The sequence below is a fragment of the Ailuropoda melanoleuca genome, chromosome 14, assembly GCF_002007445.2.
Source record: "Ailuropoda melanoleuca isolate Jingjing chromosome 14, ASM200744v2, whole genome shotgun sequence".
In the NCBI taxonomy this organism is placed as follows: domain Eukaryota; kingdom Metazoa; phylum Chordata; class Mammalia; order Carnivora; family Ursidae; genus Ailuropoda; species Ailuropoda melanoleuca.
In genome coordinates this window covers 31184441-31201084 of record NC_048231.1, presented here as the reverse complement: position 1 = coordinate 31201084, position 16644 = coordinate 31184441, and the positions used below count along the sequence as shown (strand labels likewise).

The 16644-nt window shown below is 54.3% G+C and overlaps 1 protein-coding gene across 6 annotated transcripts in view; it reads left to right on the top strand.

The window, feature by feature from the left end:
- The window catches only part of ITPK1 (inositol-tetrakisphosphate 1-kinase), a 165094-nt gene that overhangs the window by 31876 nt on the left and 116574 nt on the right, over nucleotides 1-16644 (top strand). For 3 of the 6 annotated variants that reach the window (XM_034642106.1, XM_002923832.3, XM_034642109.1), the window contains one exon: nucleotides 6715-6739. The exons of 1 other annotated variant lie outside the window; for it this stretch is intronic. In XM_034642106.1, the coding sequence (XP_034497997.1) occupies nucleotides 6715-6739 (25 nt within the window). Of the gene's footprint in view, nucleotides 1-5465; nucleotides 5825-6714; nucleotides 6740-16644 lie in introns of those variants that run through there. 2 more of the 6 variants (XM_034642103.1, XM_034642107.1) reach the window with 2 other exon arrangements.

Here is a 16644-nt window from a genome sequence, read left to right as displayed (position 1 = left end):
GGCGGGGAGGGGCAGGAGGCAGGAGGTGGGGAGGTTGCCTGCAGGCCTCGTGGGTGCTAAAGGGCCTCATTATTCGGGGCTCCCGAAATCTGGCAGTTACCAGACCATGCTACAAATGGCCTGGACGAGCGCGTGCCTGGCTTTCCACTTGCATAATTACACACTTCCCGCCGCTAAGTGGTTTTCAGCTCTGGGTGCAGGTGCAGCCGCTTTCTCCTCCCCTGTTGGTGGGAGGGAGCCTGCGTTTCCGGGTTGATTCCCTCCGCTGTGAAATTGCTCCAAGGAAGCCCCGCCTCCCTCTGCAGCTGGGTTATCGTGTAGGCCCCCTTTCAGTGGCGGCTTGCCCCCTGTGGCCAGCCCTCAGCTGTGCCTGGGCAGGAGGCGAGTGACCGTGGCCTTGCAGATGGCAAGAAAGCAGTTCTTGATGAACCCAAGAGCCCCCTTTTGGGGGCAAGCTTAATTGTTTGATTGCTGCTCCTCTCTGAGTGGCTGCAGTTCTCCCAGCTGCCACCAGAGTTTTCTCTCCTGGAGAGTCAGAGGGGACCTCTGTGTCTCAGCGTCACCCTCTCTCCCTTGCTGATTCCCCATTTTGCGGACTTTACTTGTCTGCTGGCCTCAGGTCTGACACCTGCCCTGGAAGGTCCTGTTGGGCCAGAAGGGTCACACCCATTCAACAGATGTGGAAGCTGAGTCCTGGGCCCAGGCCTGCTGCTGGTTTCCACAGGGCCCTGCTCTGCGGTGAGGCAGGCCTGTCTCTTGGTGGGGGTTGTTCTCCCAAAGTGTCCCGTGTTGGCCCTCCTGATGCCACACACAGGGGCCTCCTTGTGGCGTGGGCTCGTGGACGCATCTCCCTTGGGGTGCTCTGCCTCCCTGGCTTCGGGGACCTTCTACTCCTCCTGCTTTTGATCCTCTTCATTGGACTCCTGTGTTGTCTCTCCTCCTGCCACGTCGGGTCATCTTCAGGAAGTGGTAGCCACTGTCAGTTACTGAGCACCTGCTGTCGTCAGCGCGACAGTGGTCGGTGACAGAAGCTCAGCATAAACTGGCTTCAGCAAGTACCTGCAAGCGCAGGTCCGGAGGGGACAGGCTCCAGGCCGGCTGCATCGAGGGCTTGAGCCCCAGCAAGAGAGTGCTGCTGGCTTTTCCTCCTGCTGTGGCCTCCTCCGTGTTCAGTCTGGCCACAGAGAGTCCACAGAGTGCTGACACTCCTGGCCACGATGTTTGTGCTGTGGACCGTTCCCCGGGACCTCCGGCCCCATGCCCGTCCAGCATTCGAGTGAGGTGCCAGGGCACGTGTCACCCTGGAGAGGGTGCAGGCCCTCAGTTGTTTTGCCTGCCCATCAGCATCATGTGGGATCAAGGAGGGACAGGAAAGCAGGAAGGCAGGACAGAGCAAAGCAACAGAAGCCCACATTCCCAGTGTGGGCCCCAACGGCCCTGTGGGGTGGGTTCCAGGATCATCCTCACTTGACAGATGGGGGAAACTGAGGCATGAGGTATGGTTGGGTCTGGTTCCAGGGTCTCCTCTTAGCAATGCACCTGCCTCTTCCACTTTTGCCTGTCTCCCTGATTGCATTTTCCCAGCCCAGAACGGTCTGCTTGGCTCAGTGCTGGGTTTCCCTTCCCCTCCTGGTACAACTGCGGTCGAGAAGATGGAAGAGTTAACTATCCTCAGGCAGTGTGCACTCTGTCCTCTGCTGCTGCTGGCTGGGGCCTCGGCTTGCTGTGCCCACACTAGGAGCATCTCCGTTTTTCTGGTTCTCCTTTGTCCTTTGCTTCTGTCCCCAAGACCTGGAAGGTTGCCCCTGGATGAACCCTCCCACCCCTGTCTGGTCCTGCTTCTCCTCAAGCACAAGGTACTCCTTGTTCCCGTACTTGGCTGTCCTGAGCAATACTGGGGGGCTTGACAAAGCCCCGAATCCCTCCCAGGCTCTGCCCCCAGGCCCCCTGAATCAGAGTCTGCAGGACCAGACCTTGAGTTGGTGTTTTGACACGTTCCAGTGGTAATCCTTAGTCGCCCACCCTGGTATTTGGGATCTGCCGGCCCTCAGGGTAAAGGCCAGGCTGCGCGGTGACATTCCGGGCCTCTACGATTGCCCACCTCTCTTGGCCCCTTCTCATTGCCGCTGCCCACCCCTCTCCATGGATCTTATGCTCCCACACCCCCAGGCACCTTTTGGGAAGGGGGCACTCCTCATGTTGTTCCTTTTTAATCTCTCCTCCCAAGTGTCTGTCTGTAGTTCCCCTTTGTTGAAATGGGCGATGCCACCTCCTCCCTGAAGCCTTCTCTGATTACTCTCTCTCCTGCCCTGAAAGGGTAGTTTGCTTTGTAAATGAGAATTTGAAATTCCTCAAGGCTGTGCTCTCCTTGGACTTCTGGCGTAGAGGGGTCCCTTTACAAAATAGATCTTCCCTTCACAGCGATCCAGCTTTTGGAAACATAGGTTTATAATTATGAGCTGTGGGGGTAGTTCTCGGTCCAAAACTTATTAATCAGTATTTATCGAGAAAGCAACAGTTTCAGAGCCTGTACAAGTTTTCTCCAGGTGCAGGGTTTATATAAACTTCTTTAATTATTTAGCTTTAACTTTTATTGTTACCTTTTCTGTCATTTGGGGCGTAATATCTATGCTTATTGTAGAAAACGAGAAAATACAAGGAAATGTAAAGGAAAAAAGCCACCCATGTCTTTCCTGCTGCGGCCGCAGCTGATAGGCGGTGCACGCCCTCCCAGTCTGTTTGCCGGATACTTGAATAGTTAAGTGTGCTTAGAATCGGGACTGAACGCTCCCTGTAGGGCAGTCGCCTGGCCCCAGATGGGCATTGTTTCAGCTCCAATTTGAGCAGAACTTGGAAGCTTTTCTAGATAACTCCTGAATTCCTCTGTTTCACATTATTTAAAAAAAAATGTGTATATATATATATATATTTTTTTTTTTTTTTTAAGATTTTATTTATTTATTTGACTGAGTGAATGAGCACCTGTGTGCACAAGCAGGGGAAGCAGCAGGCGGAGGCAGAGGGAGAAGCAGACTCCCTGCTGAGTAAGGAGCCCCACGCGGGGCTCAATCCCAGGACTTCCGGGGTCATGACTTGAGCCGAAGGCGGACGCTTGACTGACTGAGCCACCCAGGCGCCCCACTTCACGTTATTGGTCGAGTGATTAATTTATGCCTTTATCAGGCATTTACCTTATGCCAAGCACCGGGAGTGGAGACAGCTGGAGTTTTACCTATTATTTAAAAGATAATTCAAAAAACACACTCCTAGTGTTTGAGAACATGTTGTTGGGTGCGTGGGGCACAATGCTCCAGCATGAGAATGTGCAGTGAAACAGAAGTCGTCTCACCCTACCCTCCAGCTGCTTTTGACCAGAGGCCACCCTACCACCTTTTTCTTTCATTCTTTCTTGTGGTACTTTCAGATTCATTCTGGGTGTGTGCAAGCCCGCATTCTTGTGCCTCTGGATGCTGTTCTTAACCCCGGCCGTTGCAGGCAACACACAGAGCTTTATTACACCTTGCGTTTTCATGTAGTGGGGTTGTCTGGGCAGTAAAGCCTCTGGGCACATGGAGGGTTTCCTTGTTCTTTTTACTTACTGCCTAGTATTTCTCTGACCGAGTGTGGTTTGTTAAGGGCCTCTCTGGGGGTCTTTAAGTTGCTGCCGGTCTTTCCCTGTCACAGTTAACAGCCTGAAACACTGTGCATGTGAGGACGTCTGCGGGATGGGATGGTGGTGCTGGGGTTTTCAGGAGGAACAGCTAATCACTGGACAGTGAGTTATCTGGCTTACCTTCTCCTCCCTCCTCCCCCTGGGTGTCACGAACCAGTTTCCGGACTTTGGGAATTTCAGGAGCCTGCTGCTTGGGAAGTGAGGGTGGTTGGTCTGTTGGTCCCGCAGGAGTGTCAGAGGAAGAAATGAGCCCCAGCAGGTTTACGTTCTCCTTTGCTGAGTGGGGTGCAGTGGTGCGTGGGGTCCCTCCACCGAGGGGCGTGGGGTCCCTCCACCGAGGGGCGTGGGGCTTCCTGCCTGCCCCTCTCCTCGTCTCTCCCCTTACACCTAGGCCCTGCGGCATGGAGACTAGGCTGGTCGTCCTCCGTGCCTCCCCAGCCAGCCCTGCTGTGCCTGCTGGTTACCACCCGGCTGCAGAGCTGGCGCCCACACTTCTGGGGTTGCCTGGCCTCTGCTTGCTCATCCGAGGAATGGGTCATCCCTGCCCCTCCCTGCTGGGGCTGCGGAAGGTGTCGGCAGGCAGAGAGCACCCAGCGCGCCTTAGCTGCCCTGGCCGTGAGGGTGTCACCCGTGCGGCCAGATGTAGGCTGAAAGGGGAGCCCCCCTCTTTTCTGCCAGAGTCGAAATAGATCGCGTTCTTAGAGCTCTGAGCTACAGAGGAACTGGTCTGGCTCCTGGAAGCTCAGTTCCACTTAAGATTTTCAGCCCGCCTGTTCTCACAATGACTTGTTGTTGTTTATTTTATGTTACAGGGCTCTTGTGTTTTCAGAGTTAAGAGTCCGGTTTGTGTTTTAGGACTGGGGGAGGGCGGGCTGACTGGGGCGGTGTCAGATGCCAGCAGATTCGAAGTGAGGGGAGTCTGCCTCTCCGAAGGAGATGCGAGCCACACGCTGGGATAATCAGGATGCCATGAGGATTAACTCAAAGGGGAAACCCAGAGCCTGGCGACAGCCCAGTGGAGGCCCTTTCCGCCTGGTGCGGGTCATGTCCACACACGCCTGCTGTCCCCTTTGGTGCCATCTGTCCTTCTCGTGGTGTGGCCCCAAGTCTTGTCCTTTGGGACTCCCCGAGGGGCTGTTCCCTCAGCTGTTCAAGATTTCTGTCCTGGAGCAGGGCCGGAGCAAAGTGAGGGGTCCCTCTGAACCCAGCCTGGCTAGTCCCAGTCACGAGTCGAAGTGGCTGTGGCCCGGTCACTGTCACGGTGCTCAGGTGGAGCAGGACAATGTGGGAGTGAGGCTGAGGCTCTGAGGTGTCCCTGCTGTGGGTGCTGGTGGCCCAGGGCTGTGCCCTGTGCCCAGTCTCTCCCCTCATGACGTCATGGAAGCCAGCGGGTATTGGCCATCATTCATTCTGGAACTGTGCAGAAGCTGTGTGATGGTGGGGACCCCTGAAAGCATCAGCCAGTGTGGTTTTTGTTGGGTTCCTCAGGGCCCAGGGCTGCGTTGGGGTGTTGGGGGTTGAGGGGAAGGCTGGCTCAGCGTATCCCGCCGTGCGAACTGGTCTGTCGGTCTTGCTGTCTCATGTAGCGGTTTCCTTTCTAGGTTCCGCTGGGTGCCGGCTCTCAGGCGGTGTTGGGAAACACTCAGATGAGCTAACCAACAAATGTAGGATTGGTAGGCATCACATCGCCTCCGCTTTGTTGTGTGAGGGGTTGGTGACGGTGCCCAGGGGGCTTTGTGCCCACCTCCTCCCCGAGACCGTGAGCCCCTCCAGGGCCTGAGCGATGGCTCTTGCATTTGGTGTGTCCCAGTGCTGGGCCAGGCGGGCACCGGAACCTGAGCTGAGCGTTTATGTATTTACGTTTAGGGAGTGTCTGTATGCCAGGCGGGCACCGTAAGTAGGCACGCGGTACACACAGCCATCGAACCTGCCATAGTCCTTGCTCTAGTTTCCAGCCTTGCCTGGTGCAGCCTCCTCTGAGCACCTGTGGGAGGCCTGGCCTTTCTTCCCAGGAAAATGCACCTGGGCATGGCCATGGGCGTGCCATCGGCATTCCACACAGACCCCTGTGCCTTCCCTGGCATCCTGCCCCAGGAGATGAAGGGCCGGGATGGTGGTGGCCCCAGGTTCTCAGGAATATTCTGGCTCTGGGTATGTGGGTGGGGCGAGGGTGTCGTGGGTCAGGGGGAAGATTTCCTGGGAGAGCTTCTGTCTGTACCACATCCGAAAGGCTGGATGGAATGTGTGGACCAAGGCTTGGAGAAGTGGCTTGGGGTGGGGGAGGTAAAGGTGGGTGAGTTGCAGGGGGCCTTTGTGCATTCCTCGGAGACTCTGGCCCTGTCTGTGGGGGGTGGGGTGGGTTAGGGCATGTGTGTGGGAGAACAGTGGCCATGGGATGGTGGGTGAGGGCTGGAGGAGGCAGGGTCCAGGCTGGTAGCAATATGGGTGAGGCCCGTGATGGTTGACCCAGGCTCAGAGGGTGCGTAGGGTGTCAGTGGGGCTAGAGATGGCCAGGATTGCGCGTTCTGAGCTGAACAGGGCTGAAGGGTTTTGGGGCGTCTTGCAGCATGGGTGAGCGGATGGACTGAGGCAGACCTGGGAGGCCAGGCCAAGGTGTTGGACCAGATATTGGAGGAAATGGGGAGCGTGGGAGGTGGTTGACTCAAGGAAGGAAGGTCAGGCCGTTGGTGGTAAATCCGGTGGAGGGGAGCATCCTGGGGTGATCCAGGCTGGCCCTGAGATTGGAGAGGGAGACAGCTGGCTGTGAGGAAAACCAGCAAACTTGGGGTCTTTGTAGAACGACAGCCAAGTCCATCTGGGAAACGACTCTCTCTCTCTCTCTGCCAGGAGTTGGCTTTGAGGACTGACTAGGAGTTCACAAACCTTCCCTTTGTTAATGGGGCTGTTCTGGGGACTGTGTTTGAGAAGTGCAGCCATGGGCTCTCCCCACCCTCCTGCCTTCAGCTGGCTGTCATGAATGTTCTGGAAGGATGCTTCCTGACTGCTTGAGTAACCTTTGTTTTCTTTGTTTCTCTCCACAGGAAGCGAGGGATAGAAGTGGTGCAGGTGAGTACAGACCGCACCCTCGCCATTTTTCATGTGGGTGGGCTTTTCTGGGCTCCCCTTTCCTCCTCTCCTGCAAGGGTCTGGGTGCCTGAGCACCTTCCCTTGCTTCTCATATTTAACCTCTCCCCGTGTGGAGTCTCGGTAATTTCTGCCCTGGCAGGACGTGGGTTGTGGGTGGTGGTCTCTGGGGTTTGTGGAGTTGTAGTGGCTTCATCTGTGGAAGGAGCTGGCAGGGGGAGAGGTGGGGCTCTGGGTGGGGGTGGGGATAGGCAGGGTGAGGGAGCATGGCCACCCAGCCAGGTGTCTGGGGTCCTCTTGCCCCCACGGTTTGTCTGTGTCTGCCCTGTGTCTCTGCAGAGGGAGCACGAGCCCCCCTGAGCCCCTGCCTTGGCTGCTCGGCCCTCTAGGGGTGAGCCCTCTCCTTTCTCGGACCATTCTTGTAAGTGGTATCTCCAAGATGACTTGCTCCCCTGTCCTTCTCCCCCCACACCCCGAGGTCAGATGCATTCCCTCCCTGCTCTCAGTCGGGCACATCTGATCTTGCCTACAGGCCCCTGGCTCCTAGAGAGTGGACTGAGTTGGGGGCGGGGGGTGCGCTCCTGACCCCTGTGCTGCCTCACCCTGGGGCACACTTGGGTCAGGTGCTCATTGTCTGGAGAAGGAAGGATGAATGGAAAGAGAAGACCTCCCAGGGCCTGGGGTGGGCTTTGTCTCCCCAAAATAGATGTACATACTGACAGCAGCCATGGGAGTGTTGGTGGGGTGGGACTGGTTTTCTCTGTCTGGAAGCCTTTGGTGGAGGGCAGCTGAATTAATTCTTCCCCTGGTCTCCCTCCTTGTAGCTGGTTGAATTTGTCACCTGGAGGCTGAGGTTGGTTTTGGGGGAGGGAGTAGTTTCTGGAAGCCCCTTACTGGCCGTCGATTTTTCATCCAGGCTCAGTTTGGCTCCGCAGAGTTGCGTGATACGCACTGAGTCTTTCTGTGGACCTTAATTTCTTATACATTCAAAGGGGGAAGTCGGAATTCAGGATTGGCTAAGACGTACATGTGCTTTCGGGGCCATTTCTGATTGATTGGTAGTGGCTGCTGGGAGGATTCTTAATCTTCCCTGAGGTTAGCTACGGTGCTTGTCAGGGTTCGCGCAGAAATTTCTGTGGGGAGCAGTTTTTTTAGAGGAAGTGAGTTCATGTGCTCACCAACAAACATGTTACTTAAAAAGGGAAGAAATGTGCCCTTCCCCCAATACCTGATTCCCACCCTGAAAGACCCCAGACTAACACCGTGAGATGCTCCTACCCTTGTCACAGGAGGGAGGGGAGGGGAGTGGAGAGGAGGGGAGAGGGCCTCGGAGTTTCAGGATGTAAGGACAACCTGAGGGCAGCGTGTTTGCTTTACATGGCTTCCTGGGAAGATTTAGACTAAAACCTTTAATCCACTTAGTCCGGGGTGGAACGGGAGACTTGGAGCCATTGTTCTAGAATTTACCAGGCAGAAGAAGAGTTGCAAACTCTTCCTTGAGGTGTCTACTGTTCACTTTGGTGATGACTTCGGGGAGGAAGTGGTGGCTGGGGACCAGAGAGAAGCCAGACTGGACACTTTCCACACCAGTATCTAAAAATAAAAGCCACCGCGACGCGCTCTCAGCACCTCCTCCGGGCGTCCCCCGGTGTTTGGAGAACTTGGAATTTCAAGATGCAGAGAAGGACTCTTTGCAAAATTTGGAAGCCAAGACACTTGGCTGGTGTTTCAGAATCCACCAGGCCTCTGTGGGCCGGGTGCCTGGGCTGGTGGGCCGCTGGATGCCGGGGCTGGGTGCTTGTCACACACGAGGTGTCGGTGACTGAAGGGGAGGAGAGTGAGTGTGCCGCCAGCCAGTGCCTGGCACTTCTTGTGTCCCGTGCCCCAGTGGCATTGTCCCTTGTGCAGCCACCCAGGGACAGGAGTTGTGTTTTCATGCCCATTGTAGAGATGAGGAAACGGAGGCTCAGGATGTCCCTTGGGGAACTCGGCCGGTAAGTGGTAGCCTTGGGGTTTGATTGTGGGTTGGTGTGTCTCCAGAGCCCATGGTTTTCTGTTAACCGGGGCTCCTTGGCACATTAGTTTTGCTACATGTTCCATTTACTAAATGTTTCCAGGGCTATTATAACCTGGGCCTTGCCTACTATTTTTTTTTTTTTTAAGATTTATTTATTTATTTCAGAGAGACAGAGAGCTCACACTCTCGAGTGCAAGTGGGGGGGGCAGAGTTTTCAAGCAGACCCCTTGCTGAGCGCAGAGTCCAACTTGGGGCTCGATCTCAGGACCCTGAGATCATGACCTGAGCCTCAACTAACTGACCGAGCCACCCAGGCACCCCTGCTCTGGCTACTATTTAAAAAGGGAACCAAGACTATAAAGTGCTGGTAGGGTCCCACGGGGTACTCATGTCAGGGAAGTGAGTTCTCTTGCTGCTGGTGAATGGCGGTGGTAACAGCGTGAGTGTTAACATCTACTGGGTACGGTGGTGTGCCGGGCACCGATGCCATTCACGTGCAGGAAGCATCTGTGGGTAACCTCTCCAGGGGAGGGTGGGAGCACATTGCAGAAAGCAAACCTTGCATCTCCTCAGCTCTTTCCCGTGCCCGTTCCCGCAGCACACGTGCTTGGGAAGGAGTTTGTCAACCGTCTTTCCTGGCATCCTTTCTGCAGCGGCCCTCCCCTCTTCCCATCTCTGCAGAGCCAGTGCATGCAGCAGTGATGGTCAGGATCACCTGGGCTCACCTTTTTCGCTGTGTGACCTCGGGCCAGTTGCCTAACCACCCGGAGCCTCAGTCTCCCCAACTGTAAAATGGGGATAGTTGTTGTGCCTATCCCCTGGGATCATGTGAGGCCTAATTGAGTTAATTTGGGTAAAACAGTTGGTGCCAATGCCTGGCACACAGAAAGCTTGTTCTTTACATTGTCCAAGGCAGATGTGACCCATGTGACCCAGGGGCATGAAACCCGTCGAGGCCTTGCAGCCGGCTGGTCACTGTGATCCGTGGGCACGTAAGGTTTCTCTAGCTCTTCTCTTGCAGCAGCACTGCGAGAGGACCTGATTGCGTTGTCAGCTGATAGAACGTTAAAAATGATTTTTGATAACAATTACTGAAATCCTTGGCATGTCATTTTAAAGGAATTCGGAGAATTTGCTCTGTAAATATCTTTGCATCTTTTTATTTGTTCAAAGAAGCGGTCCAGCACTTGGCTCTATAAACATTGAAAAATACAACTGACAGTAAGCTCTCCCTTCATCTGTGGATACGTGAAATACTTCTTAAAAATTCCCGCTCATCTCTCTCCGGAGATGTATTTCTAATGAGATTTGATGTTTGGTGTTTATTCCGTGTGCAGTTTGTAATGTTTCTGTCATAGGGATCAATTATATACTAACAGTAATTGTAATAATAATTTAGTCCAGAGGAAAATTTCTGACAGAGCTGGATGGTCACACGAAATTAAAAAAATTAAAGCATTTATATACTTATATATGTATATATATGTTTTTTTCTGCGTAGCATAATAGTCTAATCAGTGAAGGGCCTTTAAACATGAAATACACCGAGGGATGTGGGTTGGAAATTGGAATTTGAGGAGGCAAAAGGAACTTTTTAAGTTTCCAAGTGTTTAGGAAGAACCAGATTCTGTAATTTTAGGATGGATGATGGTGGATCTCAAATCGTGATGGCATTTAGATTCCATTGGATCCATTTAAAAGAGAAACAGTAACAGTTTTATTTTGAAATGTTAATATTTATAGTATGTTGGAAATTACATCCTCTACAAGTATTTAAACTTACCGTGAGAAATTTTAGATGTCAACTTGCAAATGTACAAATACATACATAGCTTTAAACATTTATTCTGGGGGCTTTGGTGTGAAGGCTGCTGCTTTTGAACATAACCCCATTGACTTCTCAGAACTGGGCTCGGAGGGGGCAGTGGCCTGGCTCCCAGTCCGTCCAGAGGCCCCCCTTGGGCTGTGCATCCACTGAGACCCAGAAGGGCCTTGGCGGTGGGCCTGTCTGCAGGCCGACTGGCCTCCCCTAACCTGGGTCTGTGAGGCCAGGTGACGCTCTGATAAGGAAGACCTGCTGTTCTCTCTCTGTTCGAGCAGTGTGAGAAGCTCCAAGTCCGGGGGGCCAGGAGGAGTGGAAGTCTTGCCTCGTGTTTAACTTTGGGGCTCAGGCAGGAGGACAAGGGGAGAGTGGAACACACTCCTTTGTCCGGATGGGCTGCCTGTGATGACTGATGGTCGCCCGTAGCCGTTTGCCTCAGTTTCTTCCTTGGTGTTCCTGTACGGAGGATGCTGGACATGCAGACCCCCAACTCACCATTTCAGGCCTTGCTTAGCCATTGAGAGGAGGGGCCCCTGGTGGCCAGCAGGTGTGGGTTGGGTAGACCGGGCTCTCTGCAGCGGCACTCAGCAGATCTTTCCTGGAGGCCTGCTGTGTACCAGGCCTCAGGTATGGGGGACTCACACGGGCCAAAGCCAGGGGCCTCCGCTGTCGGCAGTCTGGAAGAGATTGTTCAGTCAGGAAGGCTCACCTGAGGAGGCAGGGTGACCCTGGCTGGTGGCTATAAGCCTCGTCCACCTGGCAGAGCCAGGCCAAGAGGCAGGTTCAAGCCCACGGTCCCGGCCAGGGCTTTGCCTGCTCCCCAGGCCCTTCTGCTCCTGCAACACAGAGATGCTAGAAACGACCAAGTGCCGACCATGGCACAGGCATCACTGTCCCTACACCCAGGGAGCTTTTGTTGGGAGCAGACATGTCTTCGCCACTTGGGTCACCTGTGACCTGGGGGCATGGGGCATGGGCCTGGGGCTCTGCTGAGGGCTGAGCAGGAAGCTCACATCAGTCCTGCAGGATGGTGTCCCCTGGGGAGCATTTTCCACTCTGACCTGACCTGGGGGGAGGACTGGAGGGGGGGAACCTGGGAGGTTCTCCGTCCCTGGCCCCCACCATCCGTTGCTAGGGCAGCCGTGAATTTGATGGAAGAAGATCAGGAAAGAACAGCACACCCTGTCGTCCTGCCACCTCCAGCCTCCGCATCCTCGGGAAACGGTGTTTTGCATCCTTCCCCGGCCTCACACGTTCTGGGGCTTTCTACCAGGTGTTTGCAGAGCGCAGGGGGAGAAGGAGAGGGCTGTTTGTAGGAAGAGGGGCTGCGGTTGTACATTAAAATGCAAAGGAGCAAGCCGGAAGTGTGGGAAGTACAGCTACCCGGCAGAGATCAACTGTCCTCCTTCCAAATTCCTTGAGAATTCAGACATGACGAAAGCCCGTCTCTGGAGCAGCTGCTGTTTCTCAGGCGGGTGAGGACGGAAATAAGGTTCCCCAGCTTGCAGAAGAGTGAGGGCAGGCAGCAGGCCTTTGGTCCGGGTCTCTCCAGAATGTTGCTTCTTGGGGATGTTGGAGTGCCTTGTGTGTGCGTTTGCTGTGCTTCTGGGCAAGCCATTTGGGAAAAGAGGTTGGGTGGAGACCATCAAGCAGAAAGGGAAAGACTGAGAAAGAGATGGAAGGATGGCAAGAGCTGGGGGATGTGTGCTGGGCATCTGGGTGGGGGCTGCCATGGGGACTGTCCCCGAGCTCATGGGCGAGCCCCAGGGTGCTCTGGGGCTTGTCTGTTCTGTGCTGGGGGCCTGCGAGGACACAGGAGGGGACACTTAAGAGGGACGGTTGGGCAAATGGTGAGGAAGGCCTTGTAGGGAGGTTGATGCTTCTTGATACAGGATACACCGGGCCCGGGTGCGGGTGGGGAGTGAGGGACTTGAAAGTCATTGCAGGCAGGGAGCGCATGTGGGCAAAACCTGGGCAAGGGGGTCTGTTGACTGTGAGTGGTTTGGAAGCACTGGGGCCTTGGCCCTGAAGGAGTTGGCAAGTGCCCAGGTTGGAGAGGGCAGCAGGGCCAGACCTAAAGAGAGCCCATGAGCTGTTCACGTGGCATTGGTTTGGAGGGCATTGAAGGGCTTCTGTGTGGGAGGGGTGCGTGCCCCAGTTAGAGGCCATGGCAAAAGATCCCGCAGGAGGGCACGTGGGGGACGATTAGCTGAGTCTTCTGGAAAGAGCCTGGGGCCATGGCTTGGGGTGGTGGTGGTGATGACGGGGTCTGGCTGGAATTAATACAGTTGTGGAATGCAGGGGAGACAGATGGTAAGGTGTGGGTGGAAGTGACAGGTGAGGGGGAGGGAGGGATTACTTCCCAGCTTTCTCACTTATTTTGGCCATGCAGTGGGGTGTGGGGGTGCAGGAAGAGGAGCAGCTGGGGAGGGAGGGCTGGTTCACGCAGGTGCATTGAGTCCAGGCAAGGTGAGTTCAGTAGTGAGCGGGCTTCCTCACTTAGAGTCCCAGGGAGAGCCCATTGGCTGAGTTGTGTGCCTCTTTCCAAGGCTTACAGGTGCTCAGTTCTCTGTTGGGCTTTAAAAAATGCATTTGTTACTTGGGTAATGTTTTCAGTGATTCAGAAATTGTTTCAAAAGGTACATAGTTGGAGGCGTCCAATGATTAATCCCCAGCTGGGTTGCCTCTGGCACCAACCCTGTCTCAGTGCCCTCCCTAGATTTTATTTCCAGGCGATTGGGACCCAGGAGGGGTGGACCCTGTGAACAGTCTGCCTTTCATCGGCTCCCTCTGCCGGGCGCTTTGGAGCCGAGGGCCAGGGGCTGCAGGAATGTGGGCTGCTTTGGTGTTTATTGGGGGCCTGACCTCCATGCAGCTGAGGAGCCCGTGGCAACTGTCCAGCCACCTCCTCGTGGGCGGGGGCTTCTGAAAGTTCCAGAGTGTGGCTCTGACCCCGACCTCTGACAGCAGACCCCAGCACCTCCAGGCAGGTGGCCGTGGGATTGGGAAATTGACTGTACAGAACATTTCCATGGTCATTTGGGTCCATTGTTGGGATATAGGTTGTTCTTGGCTGTGCTTGACCCCCACCCTGTGCAGCCCGGAGACGACCTGGGTTTGAGTTCCTATTAGTCTGTTTTCGGACTGTGTGTGATCCCACTTGCGTTGTCTTTAAAATGAGAGGACGTGGGGCGCCTGGGTGGCGCAGTCGTTAAGCGTCTGCCTTCGGCTCAGGGCGTGATCCCGGTGTTCTGGGATCGAGCCCCACATCAGGCTCCTCCATTAGGAGCCTGCTTCTTCCTCTCCCACTCGCCCTGCTTGTGTTCCCTCTCTCACTGGCTGTTTCTCTGTCAAATAAATAAATAAAATCTTTAAAAAAATAAAGTAAAATAAAATGAGAGGACGCTTACCACACAGGACTGAAGACACCTGATAGAAGCTTAAGGAGTATGGGTTTACTATCCCTCATCCTTTGTTGCGAACAGCATGGTTTGTGGGGGGAGGTGGGGTACAGCTATACGTGAGACAGTGCTGTTTAGAAAGATACGTTGTCTGGTGTGAAGACTGTGGGCTGGGGGTTCCTGGGTGGTGCAGTTGGTTAAGCATCTGACTCTTGGTTTCGGTTCGGGTCGTGATCTCAGGGTCCTGGCCACGTGGAGTTGGCTTGGGATTCTCCCTCTCCCTGTGCCCCTCCCCACCCACTCATGCTTGCCCTCTCTCAAATAAATACATCTTAAAAAAAAAAAAAAAAAAAATGGGGTCTGTTTGCTCCACCCCACCCCATCCAAAGTAACACTTTTGGGTTTCTAACTATGGTGTATTTTAGCTGATATCCTTTTTTAATGTATTTTTTAAAATTAATTTATTAATTTTTTTAAAAGTAGGCTCCATGCCCAGTGTGGAGCCCAACACAGGGCTTGAACTGGCAACCCTGAGATCGAGACCTGAGCTGGGATCAAGAGGTGGCCGTTCTGCCGACTGAGCCACCCAGGTGCCCTTCATTCCTTTTTTAAAGATAGATTTTGTTTTTTACTATTTGAAATGTGCTTGCATTTCTTTTTTTTTTTCCCAGAACATTTTAAAATTATTTTCATTCTCAATCATTTACTTAGGGTATATGTGTAACGGTGTTGGACAAATTTATGTATTTTTTACAGTGATGTCACCATGGGGTGGGGGGAGCCCTCTGTAAATCAGGGTCTACTCTCCTCACATGTTTTTAGGAGCCGTTCAGGAGCGATGGCATCTGGGAGGCCTAACGTGGGAAAAGGCCGTGAAGTGCTGAGTGCTGCCCGTGTCTATGCTGAATGGTTTCCGTTCTGTCAGGTTTATTTTTACTCTTGAGTTTTTTAGGCTCGCTGTTGCAAATAGAAACTGTCTCTGGCGTCGGGGCAGTCCTGTGTGGCTTCAGAGGCCCGTGAGTCTCCGTTCTGGGGTGTTCTCTCCCCAGCCTTCCACTCGCTGAGTCAACTGGAGCTTGTCCTTAAAACAGAAAGCACCCCTGGGGCTCCTGGGTAGCTCAGTCGTTAAGCGTCTGCCTTCAGCTCAGGGCATGATCCCAGCGTTCTGGGATCGAGCCCCACATCAGGCTCCTCCGCTATGAGCCTGCTTCTTCCTCTCCCACTCCCCCTGCTGTGTCCCCTCTCTCTCTGGCTGTCTCTCTGTCACATACATAAATAAAATCTTAAAAAAAAAACAAAAAACAAAAACCAGAAAGCACCCCTGTTAGGGCAGCAGGCGCCAGTGTGTCCTGGTGGGACCCAGGCCTCTCTGCACCACCGCACGCCGGGCCAGGCTCTTGCGCCCTGCACCTCTCTGCCCTGCTCCCTTCCATGTACTTCATGTAAAAGCAAAGAGATGGGAGGGGGAGTGGGAGGGAATAGGGAGGGATGGAAAGGGCAACCGGAAGAGCCAGAAGCAAAGATTCTGCCTTGAAAGTCGCTGCCTGTTTTGAGGTTGCTCAGAGGTGAAGTCGTCCGGGGTGTTGCTACTCAAAAGTGTGGTCCGCCGGCCGTGGGCACAGCCACGTTGCCACGGGCGTGGTCCAGAGCGTGTCAGAGTGCCCAGCCCTGCGCTGCTGAAGCCCGGCCCCAGTGCAGCTGGGTGCACCGTGCCAGCGCAGTTGGGGGGACACGTCTGGGGGGGGGCTGTGACCGGGCGAGACAGGGATTGACAGGCGGGCCCCAGGTGCACAGCCAGCACTGAGAGGAGCAGGCTATGCCTTCAGCTCCTTCTCACAGACCACCAGGCGGCTTGAGTCATTGGCTGACAAGCTGGCGTTGCCCTTTCCGCTGTCGTGTTTTTGTGCTGTTAGACATGACACCTTCCCTGCTCTCCCAGCAGACCCCCCTCCATGCCCAGCTGGAGCTGTGAGTTGAGGTCTCCTTCTGGACCAGCACTTCCTTGCCTCTGGGGCGTGCAGGGCCTGGCCCTGGTGTGTGCTCCGTGTACTGGCTGATCGAATTAAGGACTGAGCTGTCCACACAGGACAGGGCAGGCCCTGAGCGTCTTTGTTAAACAAACCACAAATGAAGAAATTCTTCATTATTCTTTCCTCATAAAGTAATATGTGCTCATTTTTGAAATCTGAAAGACAGGCTTAAAAATGAAAGCCCAGGGGCGCCTGGCTGGCACAGTCGGCTAGGCGTCCGACTCTTGGTTTCAGCTCATTGCGTCCTGCGTTGGGCTCCACACTCAGCACAGTCTGCTTGAGACTCTCTCTCTCTCCTTCTGCCCCTCCCCCTGCTCGTGCACTCTCTCTCTCTCTCTCTCTCAAATAAATAAGCACAGAGATGCTCCTCGAAACAGCTATTTTTTAGTCTTTTCTTATACCTTTACCTAAAATATGGCTATTTGTTACTTACTGTGTGAATCTGGGGCATTTCTGTGTCTGTAGGTTGTGTGACCTGTTTCATCACCTTGGAACGGACCATCCTGGGGATGGTACCACTTTCCCGTCATCAGGACATCCCCAGCGTCTGTAACCATTTTTCCATCCCAGAGCCTCAGGTTCTCATGGTTTCTGGTTTACTGCTCTGAACAGTGCTG